The following is an 18,757-nucleotide window of genomic DNA, read 5'->3' as shown; positions in this document are numbered from 1 at the left end:
TATCCAGATTTTGTAGGGTTTTGTACATTATGTACAAGTTTATATGAGCAAAAAAACTATTTCTCCAATATTTCAGAACAAAAAATGGAGAAGTCTATAATTGTGCTGTGAAAGCATTTGGTTTGTTGACATAATCATTGCATTTTATTTTGCTCCATTGCCAAACACCAGTTTCTCTTCTCTTACAGAAAAAAAAATCCAGGAAATATTCCTCAGTGTAAGCACATTTTGTTTTACTGGACAGTTCGTTATTTTGACCTCAAATCTGAGAGATATCACAAGAGTCACCAACGTTTTAAACAAGTGCAAGCTGGATTTTAATAACAAAATGAATGACAGACAAACAGTTTCAGGTAAAAATGCATATTTTTTCATTAATGAAAGGAAAGTTATGATTTTTTACATATTTGTTAGGGGGAAGATTTGAAGCCAACCGTAAAGCTGTTTGTGTAGGCCTTGGAGTGCTGGCTGCTATCCTGGTGGTTGTGTTTATAATTATAGTTGTTCATTGTAAGTTTAAATATCATAATAAATGCATACTTTAAATGACTCATTTTTAAATGATTTTATTTTACTGTGTTATGACAGATGCCATCTGAACTCACAATAACAAGAATCAAAAGAGAAAGACACTCTGACTTCTATGGTGATGGCGTTACAGAAACGGAGACAAAGACTTAGCTCATCTGAATCTCCAGATATGAAATAAATATATGGATTTTATTAATAATATACTGTTGATTTATGTATAGTTACAAATAAATAAGTCAAATGATTTAATACATTAAAAATAATCTAGTTGTTTTTGTTTAAATGTGCACAATACAACTTTCTGATGGGGTCCACTGTCTCCATAGAAAAACACGTTTTGTTATAAGTGAGTGAGCAGGGTATACTCTCCACAGATTTGACATGTAACTTGGCCTGGCGGCATCGTTCCCTTCTTGTGTCCATGGAGATATACAAGATTAGCTCCCTGTGGAATATTCTAGGCAAAGCAATAACATCTCCATTGAAACAAAAGGTGGCAAAGCACTCACCAGAAATGTTACGTGCAACTTTAAACGTTTTGTTTGGGTTATGAATGAACTTGCTTTGGGTTTCCATATTCCACAGCTAAACTCAGCTGTAACCAACATGTCCCTGATATAGGCCATAGCAGCTATTGGCATCCTGTTTAAGTTGTGACTGTATGTAAGTTTCTGAATCAGCAGCACATATAACACACTAAATGTGCTCTCCACACATAACAAATACTTACTATTCTTCTAGGTTTCTGTTCCTCATTTGGATGGATAGAGGTGAACAGAGAGTGCAACTACATCTCTCCAAAGACCCCAAACACACAGCATTGGCATAAAGAATTGTCCAAGACCTGGGCAAATTGTGACAGTGTCTTTCCATACTTGTGTGAGACTTTGTAGTGAAATGGAAGGATTTTTTGACCACTGAGCTTTCTTTTTTGGTATTTTGTTCTCAATGTATGTTCATTCATTGAAACTGAACATTTTTAGATTAGCAGAGATGGCTCAATATGTGTTCATACTTTGTTCAATAAACCAGCTGGTGTGTCTGAGGTCTCATTCTTTCCCCAAATGATTTATGATTTCCTTAAATTTGTTTAACACTTTATCAGACCAGTTGGATTCTTGCGACAAGGTGAGAGAATGGACAGTATTGATCATAGATCAATTGATTGTGTGTTTTAAAAACAATAGGCTACAGTGCTATACCTTTTAAGTTTTTTTTTTACTCTAGCAGTTGCCTTTGCTGTACTTAGCACTGTGCACTCTGAGTTAGAGGTCAGACAAACATTGAAGCCCGTAATCGAAATAACAGCTAAACATTAACTCAACCACCCATTCCATTGGAAAGTTTTTATGGGGACAATATAGCAATTATCATTTGTATTTGTAACACCATATTAAATACTACTTAAATGAATAGAATAATATTTACCATGCGTTATTAACTTGGTCCCTAGTTATTAACTGTAGCCTAAATATGTTTTTTTTTCCCCTGAAATGAACCATCTAGATAAAAAATAAATGTAACATTAGGCTATGTAAATGTCATGTTTTTGTTTAATCAGTGTTTGGCATTGTATACAAGCCCAGTACATTGAAGTAGCAGTAGTTAGGTTTATTATTTACAGCCTTCTCTGGTATTATAAGACAAATGCAGTCTCCAATTGCTTCCCGTCTTATAAAAATGTAATAATTAGTCATTGTCTGAGCAGTTCTTGGCACACCGAAGGTCTTTGAAAGCTGCACCAGTTCAGGGAGTGGCTGTGCACCTGTCCGACCTGTTTGGGGGACACATGACTCCGCAGGAATTTTCCCGGCTCCTCTGGCCTATTGTTTAGTGCAGTTTTGAGTGGACAGAGGAGCAGAGCCAGCGGAGAGGGGCACAACCAGCCGCGACACGGAGAGACGGAGAGATGTCGGAGCAAGCCACAAACCCCGCCGCTAATAACGCTGCCGCCGCTGCCGCCACTGCGTTTCCAGGGGCCACCATTTCTCTGCCTTTGGGACTCGAGGTTTTAAGGACATACTCTGGAGCACTGATAACTTTGGAAATAGTAAGTAGGTTGGTCCCTGGCTGTGTACTATATGTTTTCCAAAGCTATTTAGCAATCTTAGTCAACAGATGATCAACATTACATTTCCAAATGGCTGGTCCTTTACGCACGACGCGCAATAATCAAAAATGTCCTGTCTGTCGAGTTTGTTCACCTCAAACACGTTACCAACTCCGCGTCTCTCGGTTGCCAGGTTGCATTTCTCTTTCATTAGGCTGACAACCCATGAAAACATCCCTTTAAGCGAAGTTTCCTTGGAGCAAATTCAATGACTTAGTAGTAGAGTTTGGTATGCGCTTTGGATAGTTAATCAATGCGATATTTTAATCCACAAGGTGACCTCTAAACAATAGCTCCATTTGTATTCAAACGATTTTTGTCTACGACTTAGGGGACAGATGTTGGTATAATATTTTTTTTTGTTCAAGTCTGTCCACTTCCTATGTTGTATGTCGTAAGAGTTTGGCGCAATATGGACTAGTCTTGTGCCATAGACTAAAGCTGTTGAATGGATGAATCAGTTTACAGGCAGGATAGTCTAATTACAGCTATTTTCCAAGACACTACACCCTAGGCCTATTCATTTTAAATAGATTTAAAAATCAAAAAGGAAATTGAATAGACTGATGTTGCTCTGATATGCAGTTAGCTTATCTTGGCTATCTACCCACTGACTTACTGCTGCACTGAAGATGTTTGTTTTGCAATGTAAACTTTTTGTTAAGTTGTGTGTATTACAGGATAAGCAGCTACTTAATCCAAATAATCTGTTTTCTGTTTCTCTCCAGCTTTTTGGAGGTCTGGTATGGATCCTGGTGGCCTCCTCCAATGTCCCAGTGCCTCTGCTGCAAGGCTGGGTCATGTTTGTGTCTGTCACTGCGTTCTTCCTGTCTTCTGCCTACCTCACTCTACTCATCACTGGCCTGGCTGACCGTGTCAACATCGACTGGAACGTAATTGTAAGACTCACATCACATGCAAATCATATTGTATGTGGTTTCACCTTCTGGCACATTTTGCTTGATTTCAGATGGCGACACACTATAATAATAATGGCTTACACTTGTAATGCGCTTTTTCAAAGCCTCTCAAAGCGCTACACTATAGTCATTATTCATTCATTTCCACACTTGGTGATGGTAAGCTACTGTTGTAGCCACAGCTGCCCTGGGGCAGACTGACAGAAGCGAGGCTGCCAATCTGCACCATCGGCCCCTCCGATCACCACTTATTATTTGCACACACCACTTTCATACTAGGCAATGTGGGTGAAGTGTCTTGCCTAAGGACATAATGACAGAACTCAAAAAGGTCTGAGCCGGACTCGATCCTCCGACCTTCGGGTTGGGGGACCAACACTCTAACCACTGAGCCACTGTCACCCCACAATAGAGCATAATATTATAGTGAGATTTTTATTGTTAAGTATCACGTTCTAGGAGGGACACTAATAAAAATCATCAGGTTCAATATTTGTGTGTTTTTCTTTGGGAATCTTCTTTTAAAAAACCCCATCTGGGAGTAGGCTATTATCAAATTCCACAAACTAAAAAACACAAATTTTTTAATCCTCTAAATGTCTAATATTCTTTTTCACAGTTAGTATTGTGACATATAGGTTTATAATCCAAATACTGTATTTCCAAATGTTCTTACCAAAAAGTAAATTACTGTAAAAATACTCTTTCATCCTCACCCTCCGCGGGTGGTCTCATCCTTTTTCTAAGCTTGGGTCCTCTACCAGAGGCCTGGGAGCTTGAGGGTTCTGCACCGTATATTTGCTGTTCCTAGTACTACACTTTTCTGGACTGAGATGTTTTTTTCTGGGATCTGCTGTACTCCTTCAGTTTGGGGTTTAATGCCCTGAGTGCTCCAATGACCATGGGCACGACTGATGCCTTTACCTCCCAGGCCTTCTCCAGCTCTTCCTTGAGCCCCTGGTATTTCTCTAGTTTCTCATGTTCCTTTTTCCTGATGTTCTCATCACTTGGTACTGCAATGTCCACCGCATCAGCTTTACTCTGTTGTTTATCCACCACCACAATGTCCGGTCGGTTCGCCATCACAATTCTGTCAGTCTGTATCTGGAACTCCCACAGGATCTTGGCTCGATCATTCACTATATATGTATATATATATATCTCTAACTATATACATAATTTCAGTATGCGGTATTGAGTCTGAAGATTCTTGGTGACAGACTTGTCTTGGTGTCACCCTCTGTCTCTCCTGCAGTAGTGTTGTAGTTAGACATGTGGGCTTGTTTGTTGTGAGTGGAACAAAGACTGACATGGACCATGAGCTCACACAAAAGCTGCTATTGTCCCATTTTAACTACAATACAAACTCCTCTTAACCTGCTTGACACACCCTCTCTCTATCTACTCTGTTATTTTCATTCTCACTTAATTTAATCCCTTGTCACAATCTTGTTATATTCTTTTAGTGTGTTTTTAGTTCTAAACCAACTTTAAATTTGCTTTGGTCCCATTCTAGTCCTGGTTTAGTCCTTGGTTTAGTCCTGGTCTAGTTCCGGGTTACAGTTTAGTCCCAATTTTTCCATGGGTGACTGTGCAAGTGTGCATGCACACACACTTCAATTTTGTGAAATGTGAATTTTTGTGTCATTCATATGACTTCATAAATCATAACAAAATATTATCAGTTGCAATATGGCCTTGAACATTTCATAATCTCAGATAAACATCATATAAGGAATAGATTGGGGTTTTCATTTTCACTTTGCCTTGGTGATTTAGGCTGTTTGTATATTACATATGTCTATGTAACTAGTAAGATATTTCATTTTGTTCTGGGTGTTTTTTCTGAGCACTTTGTTCAGAATAGTGGAAATAATTAACATTCAACAGAAATGTACAGTTTGGTTGAAATTTGATTCTTCTTCACTGGTATAATTAGTTTTCTGTGCTTCTTCACAGGACGTGCTTTACCACTTTGTAGCAGTGCTCTTCTACTTTGCTGCTTTGTGTTGGAGGCAGCGACCACAGCAGCCAATGGGAGGCACTCAGTTCAAAGCCATGGCCAACGGCCACCCAGACGCTGATTTGTATTCCCATTTCTCGGGGCAACATTTTCACTTTCCTGAGTAGCAACCAGTACAACATCAATGTGGCAGCTACGGTTAGGTCATGTATATTTTACTAAAGTTAAGAAGGTTTGGATGATTGCATAAAACTGTCAGTTCCAATATTGAATATATGTAAAATAGCCATTTCTATGATCATTGTGATTGCAGTTAGATTATGGTTTTAAAATAAAAATTCAGCTCACACTCTCGGAGCAGTAACATTTCAGAAAAGACCACAATTTGTAAAGCAGAGTCCTACATTACCATAAATAATGCCATTTGTGTTTTGCTAATTGTGAATATAAGCAGTTTCTATTTAATTGTGAATAATATTGCAGCCCTTTAATAAGAAGAAAAAGAACATGGGTAGAATTTCCTTGAACCAAATTTAGAAGAGAGCCAGTGAACATAGTCAGATGAATGACATCACTAAAATGCAAAAATCTAAACCTTTGCATATACAAAGTAACATCTCAGTTGCCAGTTTTCTTCTTGGGTTTGTTGGGTTTAAGACGTGTGCATTTAATAGCTGGCATGTATATTTTCCAATGTTTATATAGTGTCAATTATAGTCTATATAGATCATGTCTAGACTTTGTCTCCTTTGTCTTTCAGATATTTGCTTTCATCGTGACTCTTTGTTATGGTTGCAGTATGTTGATGGGCTTCAAAGATGGAGAATGTAACTCCAAAACTAATTCATGTTTAGACATTTGTACAATATACATTTTAAAGTTTTGCTCTAAATATAAGAACTGCTAAATCAGTAAAAAACTAATCGCCTTTTCCATTTCCATAAAAACACATGCCTCTGTACTAATGATTAGTACTTGGATATCTGGTGGTGCTATATGAAAATGTAACATAAATAATATCTTTAATAACAGTTTTTTTATATGTCATTTTCTTTCAATTTCATTTATTTTTATTTATACAAATGCAATTGTGTAGTATTTATAGCTTTTAATGATTGTGCACTGTTTATTATCCAGTATTTTAGTAACTTAAGTAGAGTTCCTGATGGAAAGGAATATCTGACGGTACTAATACTAATAATTTATGCAAATTATAGACATTATTTTTTAACTTGAAGACGGTAAATACAGTGAACCACAGTAATCTGTTGTACCTTTATAACAAGCCAAAACAACTAAAAACAAAATGTTGTACATTGTCTTAGTTGTAATCTAATATTTCACTTATTTTTGTAATTATGTACTGTTAATAAACCACTTGATATGCATTTTTAGATCAAAATCAATAAAACATTTTAACAGTATGTAATGTTTCTTTTGGTCCACTATGGGTCACCAATCCACACCCCAGGCATGGATTAACTAGGGGAATGAACTAAACATTGAAGGAACACATTCATTTATAGTTCTCTTTAAATTTTTATTCAGTCATTATATGTATACAAAATATAGTTGTGGTATTTTATTTATTTATTTATTTTTTATAAATAAGGCTTGTTTCTTTTGCTGTCTGCTTTTGGCCTCTAGATGTCACTCGTGGTTGATTACTAAGCAACTAAGGTGCCTTCATGTGGCTAAAACTAAGGATACAATATTAAAACCCATTTTGAGAAAAATAAAACATAAATTTGAAGAATGCGTTACAACATGCAGGTTGAGCTCCCTACTGCAGTAATGTTGTACAGAACCACAGAATGGCACAAGAGCAGAGTGGTCCTTGGCAGAGCCGGATGTGCACGTGAGCTTTCTTCACAATAAAGGCAGCCTAAACTTTTGCGTCTTCATTGAAATAATCTATAATATTTATTTGAAATTAACACAATATCTCAAACACTCGCATAAGTATGATCAATAAAAGCATAGGCCTATATATGTTTAATCAAGCATCTGTGCTTGTACCTGAAGATACACCCGGATGTACCTAGAGGGAGAAAAAGATAAGAAACTAGCCTAACCCATGTAAAAATAAGTTTTTACAGTTGTGTGAATATAAATATAAAAATAGAATAACATGCTATAATTTGAATTGGTACTTAGTTTTTACACAGAATGAACTGCACAGAAAACACGTTTTTTACTACGAACCGGAAAGGTCCTCGCGCCCTGCGGAGCTTGACTTGTTTCTTCTTCGCCTTTATTTTTTCCTCGGCCAGTGTTTGGGAGGCAGTGCGTGACTCCAGCGTCTGAGATTACCTCAGTCACTTGGCAAACTCGGAATAACCATTACTATTAGATTTGACCGGACTTTTCTTTTCCCTTTGCACCGTAGGCAGACGTCCAGAGGTGTACAGGGGGGGTCAGCGATGGGTTTGAGCGGGTCTCTGCGGAGGGGACACGGGGATTTAAATGTCTCTCTTCGTCTTTATCGCTCCTTTTCTTAGTGAATGGCGCTCCACTGAACTGAGAGTTTTGCATCACCGTGCTTAGGCGTTGGTGTCTGTAAACTATACTGCTTTTCACACGCTCGTTACTCCTTTTTCTTTAGTTTTAAGTGATATATTTTTGTTGGTGATCGATCCGAGGTGGCGATCAGAAGAAGCGAGGGCTGACCACTGGAGTCGTCCCGAAAATGGAGGTTGTGATAGAGAAGGAATGCAGCGCGCTCGGAGGACTCTTCCAAACTCTTATCGCAGACATGAAAGTAAGCCCAAACTTACTCTACACTACTAACAAAGCTTTAAGAACTTTCAAGATTGTTTTAGGGGTATTTCTTTACACCTTAAGCTTGTTATTACCCAGCTTGTTGACTTTTAATTTACTGCAGATAAACTTTGGCCATCTGGAAACTTGCGCGCAAGGCTGAGTTGTTGTTGACTGCTGGCTCTTTACCTAGTCTTCCACCCTAATCTTACATTTATATTTAAGAAACTATCATTGCATATCCTTATTTGACATAATATTTTATATTTTAATGTTTTTCTTTTTCTTTTCTCTTTTTTCTATATTTCTTCTCTCATTAGTGTTGTTTTCATGTTTTAGTCAATAATGTGTGTTTTAAAAGTCACACTTTGTCTGTACACCCATTTTCAAAACAAGTTTTTAAGTATTCTTAGTATTATTTTACTGTTATTTTATGCCCTAGTTTCGAGTTTTAACACTGTCTGACTGTGTGAGAACCAAATAGGGCAATGGGCAATTATAAAAGTAGGGCATCTTATTTGGATCCTCTATGACAGAGTTCAGAGATGGCACATATTAGACGACTTTCCCAGCTGTTATAGTGCCCCGAGGATGTGGAGAATGTGGCTGTCAGGAAGGAGTAGCCTACAGGGTCTGAGGCTTCTGACACGCGTGGGTCAAATGGCGGGCCACCATATCTATCTTGAGTTTGTTGTGAATGCTGCAGAGTGCAATCAGTGTTTCAGGGTACCACCAGAGCTTTAAACAGGTCTAAACTAAGTTCAAAAAGACTTTGGATTTAATAGTTCTAAACAAACCCAAAAGGAATGTGGTACTATGTTTTCTTGTCCTGATGTAGACTTTGGTTTAGTCCTGGTTCAGTCATGATCTAGTCCTAGTTTAATCTTAAATTTGGTAATGATGTGTGCAACGCGTAATATTCCACGCTTTGTCAATGTGAGTTGCTTCAGGACAACTACATCTTAGTTGCAGGAAGAATTTTAACAGTGACTCAGTAGCTTACAGTCTAGTTATACAGATGTAGAGCTGGCTGTGAATTGAGTTTGTTGTTTGGTGCAATGTCGCAACAGCACAACTAGACATTCCTCGGGGTTCTGATGGTAGTTGCACAGTAGTGACAAACATTTGGTAAACATATCCGGGTCTCACTATGTCATACCAGCATGCTCCCCACTGTTTCTCCAAGGTTCTGAGTTTTTCAGCGTGGCCCATAGATGTCCATAAAATTACGGTACACAAAATGATGCAGTGCAGCCGTGGTCACAAATGATCGAGGTATTACCAACTGTTACCTGAATATTGTGTTTATTTAAAACATACTGGGATTGACATGCACCACATGGCTGTGCATCCACAAAATGAGAAAACAGTTTGAATCATATAGCAGTTTGATATTTATTAAGGGACACAAATGTGGACACATGATCCATAGATTTTTTTTTTTTTTGACACAGTAGCTTTAAATAAAAATTTAAACTTTACAAAGGCAGGTGTTGAATTCACTGTAGGTTTTTTGAAAAAATAGTTTGGCCATCGTTATCTGCGAGAAAAGAACAACACAGTACAATATTATTTACAAGGAACCACTTGATACACTGCATGAATATCTTATTTCTTGAACTTTGATATGGGAACTTTTAATGACAAGATGTCACGATTGTCTACGTCTAAAGACCCTGACCGCACTAGAACTGAAATCGGAAAATATAAAGCTTTTGGTATTTGCTTCACAAAAAATTGAATATATTTACAATGACATGAAAACCTGGATACATTTGCGCCACAAAATGCACTTCAATGATCTGGTGATACTAATTTTATAATGACATTTTTGTTTTGTATTTTCCTGCATTTTTAACAGGGCACCCATGAAAAGGAGAGTCTAAGTGCTTTCATTGGGCTCTCCCTGTATAAATAAAGATAAATGAAAATTCAAAATTTACTTGTATGTGGGCGGTGGACACTTCAGCCTTTTGTGCGTGCACTAGTGTTGTTATAACAAATATGGAAATGGTGAGTCCTAGACTTTGTTAAATTTGTATAGCCTTGGAGGGAAGGTGAGGCCCCCATAACCCCATGTTGCTGCCCTTGAAATAATTATGTAACCGTGTGAATGGTAAAATGTGTTCTGATGGTTCACATGTGCTTTCCCTCACAGAGCAGTTGCCCAATTTGGGAGGACTTTATCACCAAGGCTGGCAAACTACAGTCTCAACTCAGGTAAGAATCTTAATAGTTTGTCGGTGTCTTAACTGACAGTACTGGAATAAAGAATATTGATAAATACTGTGATTTTAATTGTACTTTACACGTCAAAGAGTAATACGCCAAATCAATAACCACTTTTTCCACACTGCCCTTTCTTACATAATAGTGTGTGAGGTACTGAACTTTGAGTATGAATTAGAGCCACATGTCCCAAAAGTAACCTTCATTGAGTTTAATAATTTAACAATTCTCAGCTGAGGTCATTACTACCTCTTTATTAAAGTTCTATTCAAGCCTGATTTAATTTGTCTTTGTCACACTGTAAACCTAGCACACCTTTTGCCAAATGTTCTCACTAACAATGAATCCCCAGTGCCCTCTCTGAGTTGGTTTTAAGTGGCCACGTGTCTAGATGCAAACATCTTATGACAGCTGAAATAAAGACTATTGTTCCATAAGTACTGTAAGAACAGATGTCCTGCAGTTCATAATTATTCTTTGATTTAATGATACATGGCAGTTTCCTTACCTCTCAAGTGCCCACGTGTCCTGCTACAGACCGATTTTGACAGTTATATAAGGCTCTGAGCATTAACAATACTGTCTGGGGGCCACAGGAAGTCCCCATCTTCACATTTTCCTCTGTGCTAAACCTGATTAAAGGTGATATGTTTTTTCAAGTGTCCCATCATTTAGAGGTTAAGTATGTGACCCTGCTATGCCACATCTTAAGAATTTGTAGACCTGTTGTTAAGGATCATCACCAAATTTGCCAAGTAATTTATGTCTAGTCAATAAGAGCTAGCTACATTATAAGTAGTAAGTAAGTTAAAGGTAAAGTTTACTGGTGGAGAGCCAGTAGAGACCTTTTTCTCTATGGAAATGTTGATTTGCCTGGAATGTTCCACAAATATGGTATAAGTTATCTATCTTTGATTTGTTCAGTTTGCGGAAGATTTTGGCCAGTCTACAACATACTCCATGTAGAAAAGAAGATTTGAGATCCTCCACCTAAAAATGTACATGGTGCCCTTTTAAAGGTCTAATGCTAGATTAAATAAATAACATAAGAAAACATATATATTTTAAGCACTATAACATTACAGGAAGTACCAAAAATATAACTCACTACAGTACAATATTTTAAATACCAAACGCCTTAAATAAGAGCATATCAATGAACTGTGGACTTTCATGGCATTAAGTCGGTCATTCAATATACACAACTTGCAACACCAGGGGTGGTAACTGCACTAATGGCTGTGGGTGCAATTTATAGCTCACAGGCTGTTGTGGCATACTTAGCATTCACATGGTACTGATTGCTGCTATTGTGGAGTGCTAAAATAACTCCCTATTTTGGCTTGTTCATGTGACCTAAAATAAAGTATTTTGCTTTAAAGCCTATGTCCACTCTGCTTAAACTACCACTAAACCCCACATAGGGATCCCTGTAATCTGCGTAGGTTCTGGGGCACACACCCGCCTTCCCTCTCTGGTCTGGATAAGTGACCAGCCAGCATATGTCTGTGTGTATTTAATGACGTCCCCAGGCAAAGTGCTCTGTAATTTAGCTCCCCTCTCACAAAGCGACAAGGAAATCAACCAATTAAGTGTTGGGCTTGTTCTGTCATTTATTCTTCTCCAAATATGGCGCCCATGTTGGCTTTTAGAGGCCATTGAACACCCTCACATACACACATGTGCGTACAAGTTCAGCTTTGAAGAAAGAGGGCGAGGACATTGACTGATTTATAATCACAGACCCCTTTAACTTGTCACTGTTTGGTGGGCTATGGTTAATGCAGCTGTGTAAAAGCTATACTTTAATTTTGGGCACTAAATAGCAACCACACAATATCTTTTTATATATTTAGAAGAAACATATATTTAGCAATCATTATCAAAACCTTTCATTCATTTTAAAGATATTCTTACCAACTACAGATAGCTGAATGTGACAGTCCAGTGCACTTATTAGAGATGCTGGATTGGGTGTAATGTATTGTATGTTTTATTGGATTTACAACCTTCTAGTAACAGTCACTAAGAATGGATGTGGAAACTCTCGTGCATAATATAAAGGTCCATGGAGACTCTATTGTTTTCAAACAGGCCATGTAGGTCAGTGCAAGTATACTTTATAGGAGTAGCGCAGTAAATCAGCATGCTAAGATTTAATCAGTAACAAGCTAGGTAGTAAACTTAACTTCTGTAGAATATATTTAGTACTAATGTGTACCAGATGTCATTTTGTGTATGTATTCCAGTTTATAGAAATTAGCATAGTGCTAGTTTGGTGCCTTTACTGCACTTTAAATAGAAAGGCATCTGTATGTGCCCTCGTGTATGTTTCTTTTTCCATTTGCAAGACACACCCCTGGATATTTTGGTCAGCTCACCAACAACACACACTACTTATTAACTGATGTTGCATATCATATTTGAGTAATTAGAAAGTGATCACATCTCTGTGTGGTATTATAGGGCACACTGTAAGCTTAAACTGCAATGGTTATATTTTACCAAGGGCATGCATTCACTAATGACTAATGGGGCACTGCTTACTGCTTAGAAATAGCTGTAAGTTTATCAAAAGTGTTTCTTTAAGCATTAGTTAAATACAACATTAGACTATTGCAGACCATGACTTTTCCATTCATAAATCACACTCAGGACACACACAGTGAAGTGGTAAACACTTGCCCTGGCTATCCTCAATGCTTCAGTTTACACTAACCCTAAAAGGATCATGACTAATACAATGGGAATACAAAAGGTGTATTTTTAGAATAGCGGGACAACTCTTAGTTTTCTTCCAAAGTTTGACCTGTCCACCAACCTGAAGTGTTTGTGGAATTTCACGTGTTGAGTAATGGAAGTTTCCCACTGGTCCCCCACAAGCAGAAACGTCAGCGCCTTTGTCGTTTAAAGACCTTCCCGGTGTCGCGGTTTTGTTGTGTCCGAAATGAGAAAGCCACTTTGCCAGTGACCAAATCAGTTGACCTGCCAATGAAATGAACTGTGGCCATTTCCAGCTAATTTAATAAGAGTTTGGTCAAACAGGCACACAGGCTTTCATTTAAAACACCACCAAGAGACACTCCACGTAATGGCTTAAACAGAGGGTGAAACACCAGACGCTTTTTTATGAAGTCACTAGTGTTGACCTTTTCCCCTTTTTTCCTTTGACCAGGCACCATAGATAAGTTAGACCAGTCTCAGGCGTTTCACAGCAAGAAAAAGTGACATCTCGTTGTCAAGGGGAAGTAAGAAGTAGTTAAAGTAAGAGTGAGTGATTGAAAATTGTGGAGAAATATCACTTTATATGCCCTTATTGAAAGGTTGCAGTGCATGTTTTGTTTGTAGTCTGGTCATTTCGCACTATATAGTTTCTATGTTAGACTGTATATTTGATTGTCTAAGTAAGATATTTCCAATATACATATCAACTGATATGTCTCCCACCTCTAGAGTATGATGTGATAAAAGGGATGAGGGTTAGAAAATATATTACTGATTTGGTATGTATCAATGAATAAACTTGCTCCTATACTTTTGTCGAATACAATTTGATTTATCAAATACTTCCAACATTGTTATTGTGTCAAAATTACCAGTCGTACCTGAACCATATTCGAAAACCACCGGGTTAGATCACCTGACTTGGTTTCATTTTGTGTTGGGCCTTTCCCTCCTCGATGGCCTGTAGTCAGTGTGCTGAGCTGGACACATTCCAACAGTCTCCAAGTAATCGCACATACATTCCTCTCTCAGCAGGGCACGCTTGGGTTTTAACTTACACACATACAAATCTACTTTAATTTGAAGCCCGTGCATATTTTAAATGTACATGTTTTCTTAACACCTAGTTTCCATCCTCATTAAACTTGTATGGACTTTCAAAGCTTGGCCTTTCTGTGTCTGGCCATTGCAATTGTATGATTTCCATTTCCCACAGTATTTAATAGCATGTCCTAAAGTTACTTTACGTTTCAACATATATTTTAGTATATTTTTTGTTTTCTCTCTCTTCAGGGCGACTGTGGTTGCGGTGGCTGCCTTCCTGGATGCCTTTCAGAAAGTGGCTGACTTGGCCACCAACTCAAGAGGTAAGAATACACATGAACTGGAACTAGGAGGTGTTTCATCTAAATCCAACCTCAGCTACATCTATTGGCTGTTTTTTCATGTATTTCAGCTTTATGTCTGCAGGCACCATTTTGAGAACTTCTCACCAATCAAGAGATATAAGAATTGGTTTTGAATGGTTAATTGCAATGGTAAAATGGTAACATTTTTATATAGCAACGGTGCTATTTTTTCATCACTCTGAACTCCATGGATAGATGCCAAACATTCATGACCTCACTGAATGAGGTCTTCTTGAGATTTCCATAGTGACATGTGCCTCAGAAAGTTCAGTCTTTATCACCCCAACGCTAAAACCTACAAGCTGTTTGTTTTATCGTCTAGGTAGTAAATCTATCCAAACGCTGCTTGAAGTTGGGCCACTGCCTTTGTCTATGGTCTTTAACCTATTTTGCCTCCCCTTCCCCCACACCTCTTCTCTCTCTCCTCCTTCATCACATCTGGGTTTTGAGGTTGCTGTGTGTGTGGAGGGAGTGCAAGGGCCCATCCTTCTTCAGCCCTGACACCTCCAACCACCACGCAATACTATTAATAGGAGCTGCGATAGAGCATTTATCAGTGCCGTTGCAGTAGGGAGCGAAGACAAGCAGTCATCAGTCACTTCCTTATTCTGATTCTGTAAAGCTTTTTCTTTCTGTTTGTGTATCACCGACATTATAAATAGTTGGAGCAAAAGAGTCATTCAGGAGCTAAAAGGTGCTGCGTCATCGCCCATCTGCTGTGCCACCTCTTTCTTTCACCTTCTGTGTGACATTCTAAATCACTATTGTGGACATGCATGTTGGTTTCTATTCGTCAAAATCAGTTTACTTGTGTGACATTGTTTATCTTTACCCTTTTCAGATGCCATTATGTTATGTAGTGGAACATTGAATACAATAATATATAATATGCTCATTGTTGGCTATAATTTTGCAGAGGTTTTATGCTACATTAAGACAGCTCTCTGTATTTACACAAATGTGGACACTTATATAGACACTTGTACAGTAAAATACTTTGGTGGCATAATTTGGTTGATCAGTTCTTTTTTTTGTTATAGTCGGAGAAACAGTGAATTTATAGGTTTACAATAATTAGGGCAGTCACATTGAAAGAATATTTATTACGATAACTTATGTGCCTCAGAACCACTATATGCAGTGTATGCGATATAGCACATAGGCCCATTGTAATATATGTAGTTTGGGGTTGTACGTGAAAAATAGCAATATAAAACACTAAGTTCACGAGTTTTGAGGATATATTTTTAATGCACTTAAAAATTCAATTAAGAGGAAACACCATAGAGCTATTACTATGGGAAACAAAGTCTTCCAGCCCATACAACACACAAACATTGGAGCAATCTCTTGTTTGAAATGCTGTCCACAACTAAACTTTCACTACTCAAACAAAGGCGATCTCTTTTTTGGATGATGTCACTGCAGAAATAGCATAAATTGTCACATTCTTTCAGGATATTCTATAGCACCTCCAAAACGTGAACTACTTGACCTCTGGAGTATAATTTTACACATGATGATTTGTCATTAAGGCAGGACTAAATGTACAAGAGGTTTGTTATGTGTACGTAACAGACATATAGTGCCTGGGGTCATATTTTTTCTGCTTTGGGAACATATCAACTTACTGTATTGTCCAACAACATTACAAAGCATGGGAGCTGTCTTTGCGGGCAGGCAGCTTTGATGTAGTCCTGCACCTGGATAGACACTGTGGTAGATATGTTTTTCCATTGTACTTGAGATTCATAATTAACTTTTTTCTTTTCCAACAAACTTTTTCACGTTCCTGTTTTATACAGATCCTTTATCATATTGGTGAAAAACATAAATGAGACCGCACATTTATGGTTAGTGTACTAAAGGGTATCTTCCTGACTAATTGAAAGACTAAAGCTTTCGGGTGCCTTTGTATGTGTCTGTAATGTTTTTCGCTTTCTGATCTTGGCAGTGATTGTTGCTCATAAAATGAAAAGGGCAATTTCGTGTGAACTCAGCACACTTCAATATCTCTTAGCATATCTCTTGTTTATGGCTGTTGGTTGATCCAGTCTTTAAAAAGCAAATTACTTTCAGTTTGATTATAATGCAATTGAATTTAAAAAACAAAACAAAACTGTAAAATGTAATAAAACATCCATCACATGCTTATAATTTGCACTAAAGAATATGTTTACAACTTGCTCTCACATTAATCTGGATCTCTGTCATGTAATGTGGCTATGCAAAGAGCAGAGATTTGTTTTCACATAATGCAGGAGAACAAAAACAAGCATGTAAAAACCTGTTGAACCAAAATAGATTGTTTTTGTTTTGAACCTTCCCACACAGCCCCAGCCTTATAGATCTTTATTCACTTACAAAAGACTGACATTGTTCTGATATGGTTTAAGTACAGAAAATACTTACAGAATAGTAGACGAAGATGTTTTACTGTACTGTTAACAGGAACCGTACCTGATTTTTACTCTCTTAAAAAGGGGAAAAAGAGAACTAGTTCATTTTGAACAGTTTGTAGCATTTCAAACATATTTCTCACTTAGTTAACACATTCCTAGCATTCTAATTAATCACTGAAATAAGCATCGTTCACAACTTTCAGAGGTCAGAGTGGAGTTTTGGTGTCATGCCACGGCTAACTTGCAAACAGTGTGGTTCGCAGCCAATAAAAATGCTTTATAATTAGATGCCGGCAGCACGCAGTGGTTTTTCTTCATTACATAAAAAAATGAGGTATAGCCCCTTCAACTTTCTGTCTATTGAAATTCTCTGTGGGGAGCCGAAGTTGTTAATTACTTAAGATTCATTTACAAATTGTAGCTTCTACCAACCATAACCTTAGCATGCTGCTGATGTCCAGTGTTACCTACTTCCTCATGTTATTTCATTCTTAAAGCCAGTGCAATATTGATATAGTGGGCAAGTAGTGCCATTTCTTTTCAGTCAGGCACAGCGAAACAGCTGAGAGCAAACAGACGGCACACTGGGATGACATCATTTGGGGCAGAAAAAACTCAATCCAACTCAGCACAATTTATAGTAGGTCTAAAATATATTTAAAATTATCATATTATCAGTATATTAAATTATTATATTTTCTCTGATCACACCAGCCATAGCGTAATAGTTCATGGTTATAAATAACATAGGCCTTGTACTTGGGCTCCCAGCTGCTTGGACTGTGTCTGTACAAGTCTGATGTGTGTTGATGCGTATTTATAAGCATATGCGTAAGCTGGGGGGTATCTTTATCCCAGTGGTCCTGTCAACATATCCAGATCTGAGTTGGTTTGGACACGTCTTTATCTGCAGACTTGAATCAGACACCTGCCTCACAGCTAACATGTGCCAGCTTGTTACTACTACTTCAAAAACCAATATCACGCCTCTAATGTGTTTTCAAAAGTGATAATTACAGTAGTTAGAAAGTGCAGTCACTCATCCATTTATTTGAGTGGTTATGGGCAGAAGTGAATTGGAGTGTTAAGACGATATAAAACCTGCATATATTTTTACTGTTTCAGTCTGTGCCCTGGGAGGGATGATTAAATGTTTGCCTTTGTAGTGGAAAGGGTAAACGTCATTCATCCTTGTGTGGTTGAAATATCATTAGTGCCAGTGCTCATGACTAAATACGTCCTGTCTGTCTTCAACAGTGTTCTCTATTGTTATCGTCATAGTTGAAAATTGTAGTCATCCAGCTGCTATTTATGAACCTCTTTGCTTTGAGCTTGACTTTACCAGTTACATTAACTCTGTCTGCCTCAGAAACACTTGAGAACCTATAGTGGTTTCTTTCTGTCTTTTGTTCTGTGTCCAGCTTTAGCCTATTGTCCAAGCTCTCTCCCATGTCCCATTAACTTCCCTGCTGTCCCTCCTTATGGAATACTTAGTTCCACTGAGCCCAGGGACCCAACAATGGAACCTGCAAATAACTTCATTCCAGAACTCCGTTGTCTGGGAAATATTTAAGCTCTTAGAAAAAAATCCCAAAAACATCCATATATTGGATATTTTTATATGCATTGTCAAAAGATGAGGACAAAAGGATGCAATTGTAAACATCAAGTGTCTCTTTTAGATTGGCTTTTTACTATTTCCAGCATCT

General features: G+C 37.8%; 2 protein-coding genes and 1 long non-coding RNA gene across 6 annotated transcripts in view; all 3 read left to right on the top strand.

Annotated features, from left to right (window-relative positions):
- Window positions 1-198: 198 nt before the first annotated feature.
- LOC117383256 (uncharacterized) lies at window positions 199-666 on the top strand. The gene is made up of 3 exons (XR_004542402.2): window positions 199-353; window positions 415-510; window positions 589-666. It is a non-coding gene; the product is annotated as an uncharacterized LOC117383256 (long non-coding RNA).
- Window positions 667-2,245: 1,579 nt separating this feature from the next.
- mal2 (mal, T cell differentiation protein 2) lies at window positions 2,246-6,521 on the top strand. The gene is given in 6 exon segments (XM_033980983.2): window positions 2,246-2,581; window positions 3,370-3,540; window positions 5,521-5,563; window positions 5,566-5,600; window positions 5,603-5,722; window positions 6,285-6,521. Coding segments are annotated over 6 exon segments (657 nt in total). The 5' UTR covers window positions 2,246-2,440; the 3' UTR covers window positions 6,432-6,521.
- Window positions 6,522-7,794: 1,273 nt separating this feature from the next.
- LOC117383351 (protein MTSS 1-like) overlaps window positions 7,795-18,757 on the top strand; it is a 34,216-nt gene continuing 23,253 nt past the window's right edge. For 3 of the 4 annotated variants that reach the window (XM_055227847.1, XM_033980511.2, XM_033980510.2), the window contains exons 1-3: window positions 7,801-8,285; window positions 10,443-10,504; window positions 14,531-14,604. In XM_055227847.1, the coding sequence (XP_055083822.1) occupies window positions 8,214-8,285; window positions 10,443-10,504; window positions 14,531-14,604 (208 nt within the window). In that variant the 5' untranslated portion in view covers window positions 7,801-8,213. Of the gene's footprint in view, window positions 8,286-10,442; window positions 10,505-14,530; window positions 14,605-18,757 lie in introns of all 4 variants that reach the window. The other variant, XM_033980509.2, reaches the window with a different exon arrangement.

The sequence above is a fragment of the Periophthalmus magnuspinnatus genome, chromosome 16, assembly GCF_009829125.3.
Source record: "Periophthalmus magnuspinnatus isolate fPerMag1 chromosome 16, fPerMag1.2.pri, whole genome shotgun sequence".
Taxonomy (NCBI): domain Eukaryota; kingdom Metazoa; phylum Chordata; class Actinopteri; order Gobiiformes; family Gobiidae; genus Periophthalmus; species Periophthalmus magnuspinnatus.
Note: the sequence above shows the minus strand (reverse complement) of the source record. Positions and strands in the feature narration are given on the sequence as shown.